Source organism: Schistocerca cancellata, chromosome 5 (assembly GCF_023864275.1).
Source record: "Schistocerca cancellata isolate TAMUIC-IGC-003103 chromosome 5, iqSchCanc2.1, whole genome shotgun sequence".
NCBI lineage: Eukaryota > Metazoa > Arthropoda > Insecta > Orthoptera > Acrididae > Schistocerca > Schistocerca cancellata.
The window spans coordinates 374,584,575-374,603,852 of record NC_064630.1 but is presented as its reverse complement, the minus strand read 5'-3'; the positions used below and the strand labels follow the sequence as shown (position 1 = coordinate 374,603,852).

At 38.0% G+C, this 19,278-nt stretch overlaps 1 protein-coding gene across 2 annotated transcripts in view; it reads right to left on the bottom strand.

The window, feature by feature from the left end:
* Window positions 1–18,968, bottom strand: part of LOC126187467 (cyclic GMP-AMP synthase-like receptor) — a 78,181-nt gene extending 59,213 nt beyond the window's left edge. For both annotated transcript variants that reach the window (XR_007537731.1, XM_049928564.1), the window contains exons 1-3: window positions 18,567–18,968; window positions 2,986–3,104; window positions 2,215–2,385 (exon numbers count right to left, since the gene is read on the bottom strand). Coding sequence is in view for 1 of the 2 variants with exons in the window: in XM_049928564.1 (XP_049784521.1) it covers window positions 2,215–2,385; window positions 2,986–3,104; window positions 18,567–18,627 (351 nt within the window). In the remaining variant the exon portion in view is untranslated. The remainder of the gene's footprint in view (window positions 1–2,214; window positions 2,386–2,985; window positions 3,105–18,566) is intronic.
* Window positions 18,969–19,278: the final 310 nt, after the last annotated feature.

Here is a 19,278-nt window from a genome sequence, read left to right as displayed (position 1 = left end):
TCCAGAAAGCAAGCCAAATTGTAAATATCTTTAATTACAAGCCACTGACAATGTTTTATATCAATAAAACGAAATGTGTTTGAGACAAAATAGGCATTTTCTTGTAGTTGTAAACATTTACATAGCAACTACGGATAATATGGCCACACAAATTAAGAATATATAAACAGTATTGTAAAAAGCAAAGTTATGCCTTCACATATTGTGGTTAGGCGAAAACCCAATAGTACAGCTCATGAGCAGCAATGAGATTTATGTCCTTGCTTGTTAAAAATATTTGTCTGCTTATTCCCGAATATGTCGCAATTTGCATCACTCCTGTGTGGGACCCTTAAAGCTGCCACTGCTCTACAGCACTTTATTTTCCACGTTGGCTACAGTGTTAATCAGAAATTGTACAATTTCTGCCGATTCCCCTGTCGGGAGCCCTGATAATACCATACTGTTGTCACTAGGAATGCTTCTATTGTCAGTGACATCAGGACCGTAAATTGCAGCAATAAAAAATGGATCCAAATTACAGCGTGACTCAGTGGACAAACATGGACCCATGTGTTCACAGTTCCCAACTGGTTAAGGAAGACATTAAGTTAATGGTGATCCACAAAGCAGAAGCAACAAACACCTGAGCAGCAGGTACAAAATTTGGCGTCACAGAAGTGAATGTTCATAGGTGGTGTCAGATAAATAGTAAATTTGAGAACACTAGTTCTACATGCTAAACTTTCAGTGGACCAAAGCACGAAAGGTTTCATTATTTGCAGCAGCATATTATTTAATACACACACAAGAAAGATGCAATGAAGAATTTTCCAACTGCTTGCATCTTGGGATTCAAAGCAAGTACTGGTTGCTGTGTGAAGATGATGAAAAGAGGGTGGGGCTTACATTATAACACAGGACTATGCTATCTCAGCGACTTCCCATGGCACATGACAAAAAACTAGTTGTTTATCAGCATCACGTAATCAATCTTAGGCAACAGCATGATTATTTGCTAGGTCATATGAGCAGTGCCGATCAGACATCCGTTTATTTTTATATGCCATCAAATGTTACTGTTGATGTGAAGTGGGTTAAAATGTTCCTATGAAGACCTCTCAACGAAAAGGCTGGAATAACAATAATCCTGGGTGCACTAGCAGATGGAAGGAAGCTGTCCCCAATACATGATTCTTTGTAGGAAAATAATGCCAAAAGAAAAACTGCCAGCAAGGCTTATCTTTAGATGCCAAGAAAAGGGATGGATGACAAGGTTGTTTGGAACAGAATACCAGGCTTTTGTGTAACACAAGGAAAATGTTGGTGCTAGATTCTTTCAGAGGCCACCTCATCCAGAAAGTTACGGATCTGATAGCAAAGTACAATAAACATCTTTTAACAATTTCTGATGGTATGATCTCAAAACTTCAGTAAATGATGTTGTTGGGAATAGGCCTTTTAAGGTTCACCTGTGGCAGCTTTACAGTGAGTGGCTTCTTCAAGGAGACCATGACCTCACACCAGGTGGGAAGTTGAAAAAACCCTGAATCTCCACACTTTGCCAGTGGATCCTTACTGCCTGCAGCAGAATTTTAAGAGAATCTATTATGAAAGGATTCAAAAAGTGCTGCATGTCCAACACTACGGATGGCTCAGAAGATGAAATACCAGCAAGCTTAGAAATGAAGATAGTGATATCAGTGATGATGATGATGATGATGATAATGATAATTGTGGTGATGACACTGATTAAAAATTTGATACCACGGAGGTTATTTTCGTCAAGTTGCGACTGCCCCATTCCAGATATGAAGTGCGACAGGAAACTAGGGTTAGTGAGTCGAGCTCTCTCTAATTGCTATGTGCTAAAAGCTGGACTGCTACATTCTGGGCACCAACAGACCATACCAAAATGTATGTGGAAGCATACAACAGAAACTACAATCAACCAAAATCTTGCAATGTGTTGTACCCACTGTAAACTGCCCTCAAGTCATGGAAAATGTTAAAGAATACGAACAATGCACATATGAACTCAGCCAAGAATTTCAACATACAGTACTCAGAAATTATTAAGAACACACCTGAAGAAACTGGCAATGCCACACAGTAATTAATGAAATCATTGCCAGAAGTTTTTAATGACTATTGTAACACATAAATAAAACAAATGCAATTGAAAAGGCATATGAAGATACTTAAGACACAAACTTTCAATAAAGTAATACAAACCTGAATCAGATTACGAATGAAGGGCAGCTTTATTACAATGTCAACATCAAATTCTGTTGGCTTCCCAACTTTAAGCCCATCCCAGTAACTACCAGCAAAAAATATTCTCTGGTAACACTCATTAAACTTCTTGTCCTTTTCTTTCATTTTCTGAATGATACAATCCAAAACCTGGGAAAAAAAAAAAAAAAATTCTGTGTTCACTGGAACAAGCACGATTCATATACTAAGCAAAACTGCCTGCAATGAACAAGAGGACTAGATACTGCTCACTCTGCTCTTTTTCAGTGTGGCACACTTTTATCATTCCTTACAACACAAAAACTGAACCATTTAGATGTGCCTTCCCCACACATGTTTAAAAGGGCCTTTCCCTCCCTCAATCAGTGATATTTGGAATTTTGTCTCCTGAAGATAACTAATAGAGCAATCACTGATCTCCTTGTAATTTTAACATTATGTAGTATGTAATGCTATGTTACAATTAGCTCTTGTTCTATAATTTTCTGCAAATAAATATGAAAGACATTCATAAATGTGATTCTCTTATATAATCGGAACACTGTACTTTATCATACACATTCTATAATGACAGATTTCTTGCTTTACTTTTCCCTTAATACAATCTGTACATTTCAAATGGTAACAACTTCCAATACATATTAAACACAAAATTTGAGAGATTAATTTGAAGTTGTGAACAAAACACAAAAATGCAACTTTTTACTGAATAGCTTACTTGCATTTCTCAGGACTTTCAAAGCACCTTACCGTTCTGAACTCAGCTCCATACTTTTTCATATCGTCATCATTTAATGAAACATAATGTTTATTTATATATTCCAACAGTGCATTAGCACGTCCAAGTGAACTTCGGGACCGCATGAGATCTGGAAAACAAGAAATTAATGTAAGATTATTTTTAATATCAGTAGTGTAGTTACTTAGGAACCACATCATTTCAAACTGGTGTGCACCTTAATTCTACCTCCATTTCTTGTTTTAGACGGACTTCTCAAACTAAGCAATTGCACATAGATCATTTCCGTCTAATAAACTACAATGAAATAAATATTATTTTACTTTGTTCTACCCTTAGTGTGTTCCAAATTATGAATATATATCAATCTTTTTTCCTCTCTCTCTGTTGTAATGGAAAAGCATCTGGACAGAGAGAAAAAACTACTTGTCAAAACAGCTCAAACAATCGAAAATTCAGGAGGAAATGTAATAATATTATGAGAAGGAAAGCTGCTACTCACCATATACCTGAGCTGCTGAGTTGCAGATAGGCACAACAAAAAGACTCACAATTATAGCTTTTGGCCATTAAGGCCTTCGTCAACAACACACACATACACACACACACATACACACACACACACACACACACACTAACACATCACACATTGAGTTGTATGTGTGAGATGAGTTCGCATGTGTGTGTGTGTGTGTGTGTGTGTGTGTGTGTGTGTGTGTATCTGTTATTGATGAAGGCCTTAATGGCCAAAAGCTATAGTTGTGAGAGTGTTTTTATTGTGCCTATCCAACTCAGCATCTCTGCTACATTGTGAGTAGCAACTTTCCTCCTCATAATATTGTCATAACAGCTGCTGCACAGGAAGGCACTCCGAACAACATACACCAAAAACACATTTAAAACATAAACCTACAAACCCTGCCATAGTGATCCCATCCCAGAACTCCAGCATAACTTCCAATCACTACTCAAATCCTAACACACATTCCAGAACCTCCCCCCCCCCCCCCCCCACCACCACCCGCCCATTAAAAATCCATCTCCTTTTTCTCCACAATGACCCCCAACCCCCACCCCCCACATTCTACACACTTTCCAAAACCCATAAACCCAACAACCCTGGACACCCCAGTGTAGCTGGTTACTTGCACTCCCATCAAAAGACTCTCTGCTCTTTTAGACCAACATCTCCAATCTAGCATCTCATATTAAAGATACAAACCACTTCTTTCACTGACTCAACCATACCCACAACATTATCACCCAGATCTATAATCGTCGTTGCTAACATTATCTCCCTATTCATCAACATTCCCTATGCCCATGGCCTTGTCGCTACTGATGAATGCCTTTCCCAATGTCTTTCCAGCTCCAAACTCACAGCCTCATACTTGGTACATCTAATCTTACACATAACTACTATGAAGCAGGTTGGATCCCACCAACCTACTTTGAGTACACCCCTATATCAAATATTAAGGTCCATATAAAATTTTTCCTCACTTTTTTCCCCAGCACGTTATGTAAATTGTCAAAATTGTAGAAACAAATTCCCACCCATAAAACTTTATTGTTCAGCTATTCAGTTTGTTGTTCTGATCACAATAAGATAATTCATTCATCAGAAATGATGGCAATCAAAAGTTACTGCAATTATGAAAATTCATACATCCACCTAAAGGGAAAATCCTATGTGCTAATAGGCAAATTTGGCAGGAAAGGTCACTTTCAAATTAAAGAGCTTTTTTTCTTCTTTTCTGTAACGCATTTACGTTAGCCCCAACTTAATTAGTTTAAAATTAGGTTTCCACCTAATCAAAACTTTCATTGCCAATTATAGCCAAACCACTGTAAATTTCCAGGATCTGATGATATACTTTGGATTATCTGATTTTTTTGAAACCAATGATGCCCCTATCAATAAGAAAGAGTTGCTAATTAAAAATTTTCAACACACAAGATGTATCTCATGGTCATAAACCTGGGATTCCCATTGCGTAGGCATAAATTTGTATTGCATACTTTATTAGCTGCTGTCCATACCAAATAATATACAAATAAAACTGAATAAGTAGCCTCGATTGCCAGTAAAAGATAAAAATTCCAACCCAGAAAATTTATAAGCTATTATTAATCAACAAATCTTGCATAACATTCTGGAACAAGTCTTTATAAGGCCAACAATGATGCTAAATTCAGTCAGTCTCACTTCAATTTTCGTTTAATCTGTATTCAGATCAGCATAGCTTGTTCCAAGACGTATTTAGTGCCAATATGGTCTTTGTTCACATTAGCCTCGGGATATGCTTGGACTACACAGTCAATTTATCTAATAAAAATTGAATGAACTTATTTTTTATCTATGAGCAGTCTCTCTTAAAACTGAGCGATTCTGTTTAGGCGAGTGCTACTGTTGAACATTGTGGGCTTTTGTGACGCAACCTAATGTCGTTTTATGTGCACTGTGTGCATTTTTATTTTGAAGATATAGGAGCAATTAAAGCTCCACATTTGACCGTACTTACTACCTGTTTGTAGAAATAATTAGAGAATGTAAGATACCTGGTCATCACTGGCATGTTTTAACGGAGAAATTAAATTCTGGTGAAATTCCCAATTTGAGCTCCTAAAGAGTCTTCCATTATTTTATTCCAAGATTAGATCTTACAAAAATACTTACAGGTGGTGATTCATCAAAACAGCACAACTACCGCAGGCCTATAAAACAGCAAGTAGGTCTAGTAATACGGAATTCTCTTTGAGGGAAATACATACAGATAAAGTTCCAGCATGCCAATCAACATTGCAATGGTACCTTCCTAAGTCGACCTGTTTACAGGCCATCTGGACTAAACTTTTCTAATCAGCCATAATCCCTGTTTGGTTCAAGTTCAATGACGTTATCTTATAATCTGAAACCAGAGTCGAGATGCACCCTATCTTCATTCCTCCACAACATCAACCCCCATGCCTACTCCCCATTTGCTACAAGTAGTCCGGGGGGAGTGGGAGGGAGACGAAGGTTGTCTGCACACGCATAGTAGTCTGTAATGCATTGAAGTCCACTTCCCCTCCCAAAGACTTTAGGGATGAGCCCCAACAGTTCACAAAATTTCAGAACCCGTGTAACAGTGGTGGATGGCTCCAGACAAACCAAGAGATGCCCTGGTGTCAGTATATAAGACACATGTAGCCAAAAGATGCCAATCTGAAAGTCGTACACCACAAATTTCATACGTAGTGGATTCTCCTGCCAATGGAGGGAACTGTGTGTTACAAGGCATGTCCTCTGCGCATTTTGGTGAGCAGCACTTTCTTCCATCGGTGAGGCTGGCATGAAGTTCACTGTGCCTGTGCAGTTGATCTGAGTGACCACAGCTTGTTTTCTGCCACCTTCACGCATTCTGTTTCACAATGATGGATAGTATGACTGTCAGATAATGAGATGGCAGCATGCTACGGGATGGCACATCAACATATGCTTCTTTGGCTGCTTTGTCGGCTACGTAATTTCCCTGTATCCCAATGTGTCCAGGCATGTTCCAGAAGGCGCACTTTGAAAACCCTGTCACGAAAAACAGGTGAACAATTGGTGGTATATTCTTTTTGGGTTCCATCCATATAAAAAATGATAAAACTGTGGTACATACAGTACTTAAAAGTGACAATAGGATTGTAAAAACATAATCTGAAGGACAAGTTTTCTTGTACAGTGTCAAGCTTAAAATCACTCTGGGTTTCTACAGATGCCAAGGTAGCAATTTTTTCCTTCCCTGGTTGTGTACTCAAGAGGTCTGATACATTCAGATCCTTGAGACAGTAAGTAGCACATATCCCGAATGGCTTGGTCGCATGAGACAGATTCCTGAACAGGTCTCAAAGTTAGCATGAACTACCACACTAAAATGCCAATGACCAGGACAATGCTGAGATTTTCAGGCCTCTCAAGCCAGAAGGAGGCACCAATGAATCCAGAGTAGTGGTTCACCAACCTCTGCACATAGACTCTGAACTGGACTGGTCCAATAAGCTCCAATTGATACCTAAATGGCCTCATAGAGGACAGTATCTTACATCTTGAGACAAGGAATACAGGCTGATCCATAAACCACACTCTAACCGTGATGACAAATGCCCTACAAAACTGCAAGAGGTGGAACCTGTCAGCTCCCACACCTTTCCACTGAGGTATTTCAAACTGTTCAATGGTATGAAGGTCTCTCAGGTGCATGAGCCAAGTTAATTTCAAGTCAAATAGTAGGCCCAAAAATCGAACAGTACCATTAAAAAGTAAAATATTGTCCCCACTGTGAAATCTGGTTAGTTAAAACTTTGACAAGCATGGTTAATATTGAAGCACAGCCTTCTGTGGTGAAAACCTAAAACCCCTTTGTTGACCCAAACTACAGCTACATCCATACTCCGCAAGCCACCTGATGGTGTGTGGCGGAGGAAAATCAGCCTCCTGATCGTCAACTGTGTTTGCTTTATTGTCATACGACCAGAGGAAGCGTACAAGATTGCGAAGTCATCCACAAACGAAAGACTGTGGAGACAATGCCAATAATAGCAACTGCAAACCGTGTGACAATCAGGACACACCTTGGGACCCCATTCTCCTGACGTAGCAATCTGACAAGGCATCACCAATGTTATATCGAAAGCACTGTCCCTGTTCATGAAGTTGGCGAAGTATGCTGAACCTCTAAGTGGTGTTGTATGCTTTTTTGAGGTCAAAAAACACACCAACCAAATGGTTTCAGCATAAGAAGGAATCACGTATTGCCATCTCCAGTACAATTAAGTTATCAAGGGCAGAATAGTAGTGCCTGAAACCACAATCGAGCAGCACATGTGACATCGGGATTCGACTAATCAGATAAGGCGATAGTTGACCATGCATTTGAGAGTCTTACACATTCAATTTATATGGGCTACACTGATAACTCCTATGGTCAGTATAGTTCTTGCCTCGTTTCCATAATGGAATTAATATTGCCTCCTTCCATCTCATGGGGTGCTGTCCATCAAACCACATCTGATTGAAACAAGACAAGAGCTTGCCTTCAGGATCAAGGCACAGACGATGGAACATGTCATAATGAATCTGATCAGGTACTGGTTCAGTGTCTCTGGTAGCGGACAAAGCTGAACCCAATTCCCATGTGGAAAATGGAGTGAAATTTAAATGAGAAATGAAAAATTCACAACGATTTAAATAGTAAAGAAGATTTTGATGAATTTGTCGAAGAAGTACGCACAGAACACTTCAGCTAAGAATACCAAGTGCGGGGAGTATACAATTCTCACACACACTCACACACATCGCTGGGACGCAGATGCAGAAACCAACATACACCTGACGCTGCCGACACCAGCTGCTGTTCACCGGTGCTGACCTGTCTCCACATCTGCTCACCTACGCAACGAGAATTCTACGCCAGGTGAGTGTGAAACTAAACTTGATCGCTTTAGTACAGAGTGGTACAAGATACTGTTGAGTGAACTGTTACTGTGTAATTATCATATTTAAAGTTAGTTTTAAATGCTTACAAGAGCTAAGGCATAGAAAAGTATTGAAAATATACAACAGGTTGGGGAAACTAGACCAAGCTATGGCCATTAAAATTAGCAAAGAAGTGCCTGACTGGGCTGAATTGATAAAATTAATCAAAGCTCAGAGTCTTAAAGTTAAATTCATTAAGTTCTCAATTAAATGCTCAGAGTGCAACTGTAAATATTCAAACGACAAATTTTGGTTTGTTAAATGCCATAGTAGACTATCAAAGCAAAGAATTTAGTAATCTATGCGAAGGCATGGGTGCTTTGAAGACTGAGTTTGATGCTATAAATAATAAAGTAGAGAATTTAAAAGTACAGTTAAAGAGCGAGCTGACAAATTCTTTAACCTCTCATATAAATCATATGTTTACTGACCTTAGTCAGAAATGTTTACTGACCTTAGTCAGAAACAGAATGACACCTTTCAAGATTTATCGAAAATGTTAGAACTTGACATTGAAAACAAATGCAATAACGTAGAATCAGAACTCATTAAAAAGTTAGGATCTTTTGAAAACGTGTACAATATTAAATACAATGATGTAAGACAGGGAATGAATACTTTGAAAGAGAGTGTAGATAAGTATAATCATTCAATCGCAAATTACAGGTGTCAATACCCAGGCAGGGAATGTAGAAAGGAATTTCAAAGAGAAAATAGCTAACTCTGATATTATAAATGTAAATAGTTTGGAGGAACAATTTGGGGAAATCATAGAATGAAAGGTTACAGAGAGAATAACGTCCAGGAACGTATCACCTATTCCTTCTTCCAATTTTAATGATACCAGGAAGGATATGGAGGACCTGTGGAGAGAAATTAAGCTTATCCAAGACAAAGTAGAAAAAAGGGTAACTTCACCTAATGTTGTGTTAATCAGTAAGGCAGTGACTGATTTGCAATGGGGGGCTAATTCAGGTTTTTCTAGACAATTCCCAAAATTTAAGCCGGACGGAGATGTGCATGCAACCCATTTGTTAAAAAGATTTAACCTGGCTTTGCCAAAAAACTGGGAAGATTCCAAGAAGATCGAATTTGCTGTGAGGTGCATTCTAGGGGAAGCCTCATAATGGGGAACAGTAAATATTGAGAATCTTTCCTCTTGGGAAAACTCAAAATAAATTTAAAGAGACATACTGGTCTGCCAGTGCTCAATAAAAGTTAATATCAGATCTGTGGGACCCAAAATATTATTATAATACTTGGAGTATTATGAGGAAATATTTCGATCGGCATTTAACACGAACAAAATGTTCAGACAAGCCAATGGAAGAAGAAGAAGAAGAAGAAGAAGAAGAAGAAGGATAAGTATGTATTTTAACTAGATGACTGCCAATCTATGCAAGAAAATACATCTTACGTAGTGGTTCAAAAACGATAGAAGAGTTGTTGTCTGTTGTTGACACACTTGATGCAATAAATAAGGACCGCAATGAAACTTTACACCAAGGTGAAAGTTCAAACTATAAAAGAAATAGTGGAAATAATTTTAAAAAAAGCATGAGGCAAACTTAGCAAAAGTACACCAGTACAATAAGAAAAGTTGTAATGACAATTATCAAAAGAAGCATTCACCTTCAAATTTAGATACAGTAGTCAGTCAAAAATATTTACCGAGTAACCGTGAAACACAGAATCCCCCAGGGACATTAACATTCTGAATTAACAGACGCAGTAATGACCGTCGGATCCCGAGTTGTTTTCAGTGTTTCTTCCAAGTAGTTTCCTGCACCGAATTCCTTTAAAATCTAGAACTATTCTGTGATCTTATTGCTTATAAAACCAGATATGACTGTGACATAGAGAACAACTTATAACAATCACAGGAAAAAAAAGTGATATCTAAATGAAATAAATTAAACAGAGTATTATATTTGTGGAAAATATAATAAGGTGTCACTAGATAAACAACTGTTATACCGTGGTGTATAGATTTTCTATTTTGTATAGAGTATTTTATACCTTTTATGAGACGTGATATATATGGAAGGGTTTGTATAAATTTTGAAAGGGGTTTCCATAGGGTTACTAGGATTTCCTTTGGGGACCACAAAGGGTGAACATGGGACAAGTCCATTTTGTAAGAGATGATTTAACACCAAATCTCCTCTGGTGTCTCACTCAAGTACCTATGGGGTTGGGATCCTAGGGAAGTGGAGTGGGAAGAGTTTCCTGTCTTTGAGGCTATCTTCTTTCTCTTCTTCGATCCTAGTATCCATACCTATTTTTTCCTTTCTTACTTCTCATTTGAGCACCTGTCTATTTTTTCCCTCTTTCCATATTCACGAACTTCTATTGCTGACGTCCTTCCTTATCTTTAGATAAGGAGGATGAAGAATCAGACTACAAGAACATGCACCCACATATACACAAATATACACTTCTACACAAACACTGAATCACATAAGAAAAAGCCTGTCAGGATGTGAGAACTGCCAGGTGTTGCAGTGAAAATAAGTGTGTATATATATATATATATATATATATATATATATATATATATAGGAAGCTACGACGGTTCTACATCAAATACACATAAGAAGAGGTGCACATACATAACAAACAACTATAAAGTAGTAATGTATAATATGAGAGAGGCGTGAGCAAAGAAAGAAAATGAAAGTAGGAGTAGAATTAGTCATGTTGCTCATTAAGAAATGTTAGTGTAATAAGTGCTCTGATGAACAGAAGGAAGTGGGACATAAATAATATATGCAGACACAGTATCTATTGAAAATATAGAAGTTGATAAGTAGAGGAGGACTCTAGGGAGTAAATTATGCATTAAAGAATGAATGCGAAATTTAAAATAGATTTATATCTTTACCAGAAGATACACAGAAATGTAGACTACGGTAATGAACCGTGAGGCCTACTCAGTAAGAATAAGGGAGGCGAACCTGGCAATCACTAAGTATAAACGGCAGGCGTACCTACGTGGAGATAGGACGATCTGTGGCCTAAAAAATAGGGATGTTTTGTAAGGGCGTATCTACCAGAATGGAAAGAGGAAATAAGGTCAACCCACAAGCAAGGAATAGGTGCTGATCCTAGGAGAAGGAAACAGTATTGTGACAAAAATCACAAATTTTATAGGGATTATTCTGCGGAGCATGAATTCTATGAACGACTAGCATTATTATGTTTTGTAGAACTAAATGAGAGTCAACAGAACACTTCCATTTTGTCCAGAGTTCCTCCAAGCTACAAATAATGAAAATATTACATAGCACGAAAAAGGTAGTACAGAAGATAAGAATAAAAAATAGATTACTCATATGTCACAAAAATCTGAAGTTTACGATCGAAAAAAAGTCCTCACAATTCCTGAATATCAGTAAAGCTGACTAAAACGAGTAAATTCTCGTGTCTTAATGTTGTTGTTGTTGTTGTTGTTGTTGTTGTGGTCCTCAGTCCTGAGACTGGTTTGATGCAGCTCTCCATGCTACTCTATCCTGTGCAAGCTTCTTCATCTCCCAGTACCTATTGCAACCTACATCCTTCTGAATCTGGTTAGTGTATTCGTCTCTTGGTCTCTCTCTACGATTTTTACCCTCCACGCTGCCCTCCAATACTAAATTGGTGATCCCTTGATGCCTCAGAACATGTCCTACCAACCGATCCCTTCTTCTGGTCGAGTTGTGCCACAAACTTCTCTTCTCCCCAATCCTATTCAATACTTCCTCGTTAGTCATGTGATCTACCCATCTAATCTTCAGCATTCTTCTGTAGCACCACATTTCGAAAGCTTCTATTCTCTTCTTGTCCAAACTATTTATCGTCCATGTTTCACTTCCATACATGGCTACACTCCATACAAATACTTTCAGAAATGACTTCCTGACACTTAAATCTATACTCGATGTTAACAAATTTCTCTTCTTCAGAAACGCTTTCCTTGCCATTGCCAGTCTACATTTTATATCCTCTCTACTTCGACCATCATCAGTTATTTTGCTCCCCAAATAGCAAAACTCATTTACTACTTTAAGCGTCTCATTTCCTAATCTAATTCCCGCAGCATCACCCGATTTAATTCGACTACATTCCATTATCCTCGTTTTGCTTTGATTGATGTTCATCTTATATCCTCCTTTCAAGACACTGTCCATTCCATTCAACTGCTCTTCCAAGTCCTTTGCTGTCCCTGACAGAATTACAATGTCATCGGCGAACCTCAAAGTTTTTATTTCTTCTCCATGGATTTTAATACCTACTCCGAACTTTTCTTTTGTTTCCTTTACTGCTTGCTCAATATACAGATTGAATAACATCGGGGAGAGGCTACTGCCCTGTCTTATTCCCTTCCCAACCACTGCTTCCCTTTCATGTCCCTCGACTCTTATAACTGCCATCTGGTTTCTGTACAAATTGTAAATAGCCTTTCCCTCCCTGTATTTTACCCCTGCCACCTTTAGAATTTGAAAGAGAGTATCCCAGTCAACATTGTCAAAAGCTTTCTCTAAGTCTACAAATGCTAGGAACGTAGGTTTGCCTTTCCTTAATCTTTCTTCTAAGATAAGTCGTAAGGTCAGTATTGCCTCACGTGTTCCAGTATTTCTACGGAATCCAAACTGATCTTCCCCGAGGTCGACTTCTACTAGTTTTTCCATTCGTCTGTGAAGAATTTGTGTTAGTATTTTGCAGCTGTGGCTTATTAAACTGATTGTTCGGTAATTTTCACATCTGTCAACACCTGCTTTCTTTGGGATTGGAATTATTATATTCTTCTTGAAGTCTGAGGGTATTTTGCCTGTTTCATACATCTTGCTCACCAAATGGTAGAGTTTTGTCAGGACTGGCTCTCCCAAGGCCGTCAGTAGTTCCAATGGAATGTTGTCTACTCCGGGGGCCTTGTTTCGACTCAGGTCTTTCAGTGCTCTGTCAAACTCTTCACGCAGTATCATATCTCCCATTTCATCTTCATCTACATCCTCTTCCATTTCCATAATATTGTCTTCAAGTACATCGCCCTTGTATAGACTCTATAGATACTCCTTCCACCTTTGTGCTTTCCCTTCTTTGCTTAGAACTGAGTTTCCATCTGAGCTCTTGATGTTCATATGTGTGGTTCTCGTATCTCCAAAGGTCTCTCTAATTTTCCTGTAGGCAGTATCTATCTTAGCCCTAGTGAGACAAGCCTCTACATCCTTACATTTGTCCTCTAATAACAAAGTAAAATAAGAAAAGAGTAGAGAAACAGTAAGCGAAAAATTGTTCAAAAGATGACAGAGAATTGTTATGGAAAGGAAGATATGTATATAAACATATGTAAGAAATGTATACTATTAAGATATGAAATGTTATTATGAGTGATATTATTTGCATAATTACTATGTATAAATTATCCCGTGTTTGATCTGAGGGGGGGGGGGGGGGAGGAGATATGTACTGATTCGAGAATTTCTATGTAATTTCTAGAACCACTCAGCCTCTACCGTCTCGAACACAAAATACTTTGGATATGAGTCTGGGATGGTAAATTCTACCTACTGCATGTCACATGTTTGTGTGTGCAGGTTTAAAATCAGTCGCGGGAAGAAAGTGGACGCGTCGGTCGGACGGCACCGACAAGTACCTGTCAGGCAATCCATAGATGTTTTAGTGAGAGTGTAAGGAAGAACCATGGAGTTTACAAGCAACTCTGTGCTTGTTGTGTCATTGACTACTGTTACTAAAACAAGAACAGTTGAAAAAGTACTCTTGTAGACTCTTAATGAAACCCTGTTAAGAGGCAAGACTCATTTTATGGTTCATGTTAAGAGAGGTCATGGTATCCACGCCAACTTTCTTTTAACAGTAACTCAATTTGTTTCTAACGTCTGATTGTATGAAAGACGTTCAGGAAGTTGCATACTCATGTGGAAAGTTAGATTTTTATTGTGTATGGAGGTCAAATACATCATTAGTTAGCGAAATGTAAAGTTTGTATGTCTACTTATTTCATAAGTAGACATTTCGTAAGTACCTAGCATTATTCGACAGAGAAGAAGTCAAGAGGGTTTCCAGCAGCCAGCTATTCAGTAAAGAATAGTGGCTGCAAATTCCAAGTAAGTCATCTCGTAAAGAAGTGAAAGGTGGACTGGGGGAATAAGCCGACACAACCCACATCCACACTCGGACTTTAAGTTGTCAGAACGTTAGAAACTGGCTAAAACTGGTTATCTATGTAACAAAATGTGTGAGCCAGGCAATAAGGTGTTCTAAAAGGATACTAGTCTCTCAAACATAGAAGATTGTATCCTACTCCACTGACTACGACTGGTAACTATAAAGTCATAGTATCACTACTTGAACTTACAACCACCAGAAGAGATTAGACAGAAGTTTTTATTTTTGAAGTGAAGAAAACAGGAACACTTATTATGGTCGACTTTTATTTTGGCCCCTCTTTTAACTGTAGTCTACTGTAGAGCCCGTGAACAAAAATCCGTGCCCAATAGTTAGAAGAAAGCACAGATTACACACGATGACAACAAGGTTAACAGAAGCAAACCACTAAAACTACCATCTGATATCCTTGATGTACATTTGTTGGAGAATCTTAGAACATATTCTGAGCTAAAACATAAATAGATATCTCAAGCACGATAACCTCCTCCATGGCAACTAACAGATTCCAAAAACAACAAGCATTTCAAACCCAACTTGCACTTTTCTCATGACATGCTGAAAACCACCGATTGAGATGTCAGATAGATGCAATAAACCTCTATTTTAGAAAAGCGTTTGACTCAGTACCATACCTATGCTTACCATCAAAATTGCGATTGAATGAGCTATAAAGTGAAATATGTCACAGAGTTGAGGATTTATTGATAGTGAGGATGCATCATCTTTTTTGGATGGAGATTCATTGACAGATGTTGGAATAACATTGGGTGTGCCCCAGGGAAGTATGCTGGGACCTCTGCTGTTCATGTTTTAGACTGGTGACCTTACAGACAATAGTAATAGTAACCACAGACTTTTCACAGATTTACTGAAGTACCGTACGAAAAAGCTGCACAAACATTCAGTCAGATCTCAATAACATTTCAAAGTGGTGTAAAACTTGGCAACTTGCTTTAAATGTTCAGAGATGTAAAACAGTGCACTTCAAAAAATGAAAAAAAATACTTAGTATTCTACAATTACAGTATCAATGAGTCACAGTTGGAACTGGTCACCTCACAGAAATACCTGGATGTAAATCATTGTAGTGATATGAAATGGAATGATCATATAGGCTAAAATGTACGCAAAGCTGGAGGCAGTCTTTCGTTTGTTGGTAGAACATCAGGGAAAATGCTATTAGTGTGCGAGATCCATATTAACAGTTGTAAATGTGCTCTTATGGTGTTAGGGTCTGTTGCATTGCACATTGATGTTGGTAATAACTTGTGTGATGAACAATGGGACAGAACATGAAGTATCACACAAGTCAGTTGTTGGTATTGAATCAGAGTGCTGGTTAAAAATTTTCTATGGTTCATAAATAAAGTTAGCTGACGTTTTATTCTACTTGCTTAGAATTTAATCACATCACCACAATTTTTGGCAAAACTGGAAATAAGACATACAAGTAGGTGATCGCAATGACAAATGTCTATGTTAGGCTACACTACACATCAATCTACTAGAACAATCACATTTTCATGTTTACATGTTTTGGCTTCACCAGCTCACAAGCAAACTGCCACATTCCAGCCTAACTTAGGCCTTGAGTTGCACTACAGGTCAGTCTGTCTAGTTTTTTCTATTAAAATTCATAATAAGCAAATCACCAAAAGTTAATCTGGCACTCTCCATACTGAAAATCTTCTGCCAAGGGAAACCATTAGTTTCAGCAATTCTTGATTGCTCTCGTGTATTATCATCTGATTAGTCACAACGAATTGCCAATTTCAGCACACAATGCAAGAGCTGCCGTCACCATTAAGTACCCTTTAGCTCTAACACAGGATACCAAATGCTTGCAGAGTATGGTGTACATGTAGAATATATTGCTATGTTTCTAGACTTTCCTAGTCTTGACCATTAGGTTGGAAATTCAACTGCCATTGCCATACAGTGCTATCTACCAAAGGTCCAATTTAAGCACTTCATTAATGTTGAGTACATACAACATGGAATCTTGCATCAAGCCTAACAGTGTCAACCATGCTGTCACACCATATCAAGAACTGTTTCCACAGCAAGGATGAGTCAATCATGCGGATCATGTGTTCTGAAATATTTAATCATAAGTGTACATAATTCCAGCCTTTGGGATAGAAAAAAATCATTCCAGAGCTTGTCGATAGCTTTCTCAGAAAAGTGCCCTAGTGCTACATTTACTGTACCTCAACCAATATATGTGTTTTAAGAGAGCAAAGATAGATCAGTGGTGGTGTGTGAAAGTAATAGTAATACTAGTACTAGTAATAGTAATAATAGTAGTAGTAGTATTAATAATAATAATAATAACAATAAGTACATGGGAATTGCATGAAGTATCCAATGGTGTTAATTTCTTTTTTGCATAACGAGATCGAGTCTTGTAGAATATGACAGTCCCCTGCTTTTCTCAGTAAGTTCACAGTGAGATTAATCATAGAATTTGGTAGAACTACTAAATAAGAAGTTTTCAGAGGTGTCAGGTAGGGAGTTATTGACAAACACTGACTGTGTGAGGTACCCGCTACCTAAATGTGCACACACAGGATAGATTAGGTGGATTAATAGTGGGACGCAAAGCTTGCCACAATCCAAGGATCTGGCCTTCCCTTAAATGTCCCATATAAGCACATAAAAAGTTATTAGAAACAGAGTATTAGTATTGTTGCTACCATTAGTCTACTAAATCCAGTGTCACATCTGAAGGCCTGCACATGTGACTCAGTATTTGATACACAGTATGCAGAAACTAATTAGCCAAAATAATATTCTATTCTTTTGTCTTTATCTTTTAAGTCCTGACTGAAATTGCTATATTATTCATTGGATTGCACATTTCCCACCAAGCATGAATGGGCAGCTGGGGCAGTCAATATTTGTAACTAGCAGAGTAACTGTGCACTTTGAATTAATCAGTATGCGGTGGATGTGGTTCACTGATATAAATAATATCTTAGTATATGTGTCTAGAAAGTCCTACAATTTGGACTTCAACCTAAGAATTCTGCTGGCTTTATAGTTTAGTAAAACTACCTCTTCCCAGTCTTATATATTACCTAGAATCAACCTGTTGCGGATAATAAATAGAACAGAGGCAGTTGCTTTTCACACACCAGTCACTTACAAAGATTTTTTGGGGAAGTAGTAGATGGAACTCTTCCGGATTCGCATATTGACAATACTGGCGTAAATGCAAATGTATGCTATCAAAGATGTAACAGAAAAGTACAGGCAATTGTGAAGATAAGTAAATTTCGTCTGAATGAGAGTAACTTTTGAACAACTGTGACATTTACATCAGAAAAGTGATCACTGCAATAACTGTCACAAGTTATGACATGTTTCTGAAAATTATATGCACCAATTACGCAAAAAGTAAGTGTCAAATCAAGAAAAACTACTCTACAAAAATACACTGTAATGAGAAGGCACATATTTTAGTTTAACAAGATTGAAGGAAATGAAAGACAAAGATGACATTACATAAAAACTTAAGTAAATACAGCAATTACCATGTGACAATGCACAAATTCATTACATTTCCTTCGGAAAAAGTAATTCTTATTTCACCTCGACTCATTACGTCTGAGCTACCATAGGTGCGTGATTTACTATCATTTTAACAACTACTCGAATGTTTGTACAGATTTCATGTAAACTAACTGCAGAGTCTCCGATATCAACTTAATAACTTCTGCTGCGAGAGATGTTCAAATATTTCTGGGCCAATTGTACTGCCTACCACTGTGTAGTCAGTCATGAACAAATCTGAATGATGAAATCATCTCCACTACCCACTTACAGTAAAATCATTTCTATCGTGTATTATTAACTATTTCTACAGCAAAGTAGCTTGAACAAGTTACATCAAAATGGTACAAAAGTACTCACCACTTTCCGCGAGACTGTTTCCGCCAAATATATCTGGTGACCGTGGCCAGCCACCCAGCATTATTGCGAATTGTGCCCGTCTTTATATACAACACACTGCTAACCAGGTTCTCCCCCCAGTTTCCGTACAAATGTTTCAGGCGTAAATTCGTACTTCCCCCCATTGCATTTACGTGTGAGAAGATGCATAGCGTTAAGGCGCAGTTCATCTGAGCAACAACGAGGGTACCGACGCACAGTAACATCCAAAATATGTTCAAAATATTATGTGTAAGTCACTAATAAAGGTATTAATGAAATTCAACCGGTTGAGACAATATGGCTTGGATTTCAACTCTGCTCACTGCAATACCTGGCGGTAGAAAATGCACATGTAACATCGTTGGTGCAAGTATTAATATCTTCCGCGGGTAATGCACTGAATAATGACGCACGTGACATTGACACAGGATGTGGTTTTAGGTTCGTCTGCTTCGAAGTAGGAATCGTATGTGCTGGCATGCTCCGACGAGATATGGTGGTGGCCGAGAGAATTATACATTTTGAGATGCTGGGTTGCCAAATAGTAGTAACTTTTCAGTCTAAATAATCAAGTTCATCGAGTCTTGATTTTCCTGGTAACCGAATCTTTTTCTTTGGTGACTAATAATGTAATTCCAGATGACTCATGGTTTTAGTATAGTATAGTTTTTAGAAGGATATTTGTTGAAGT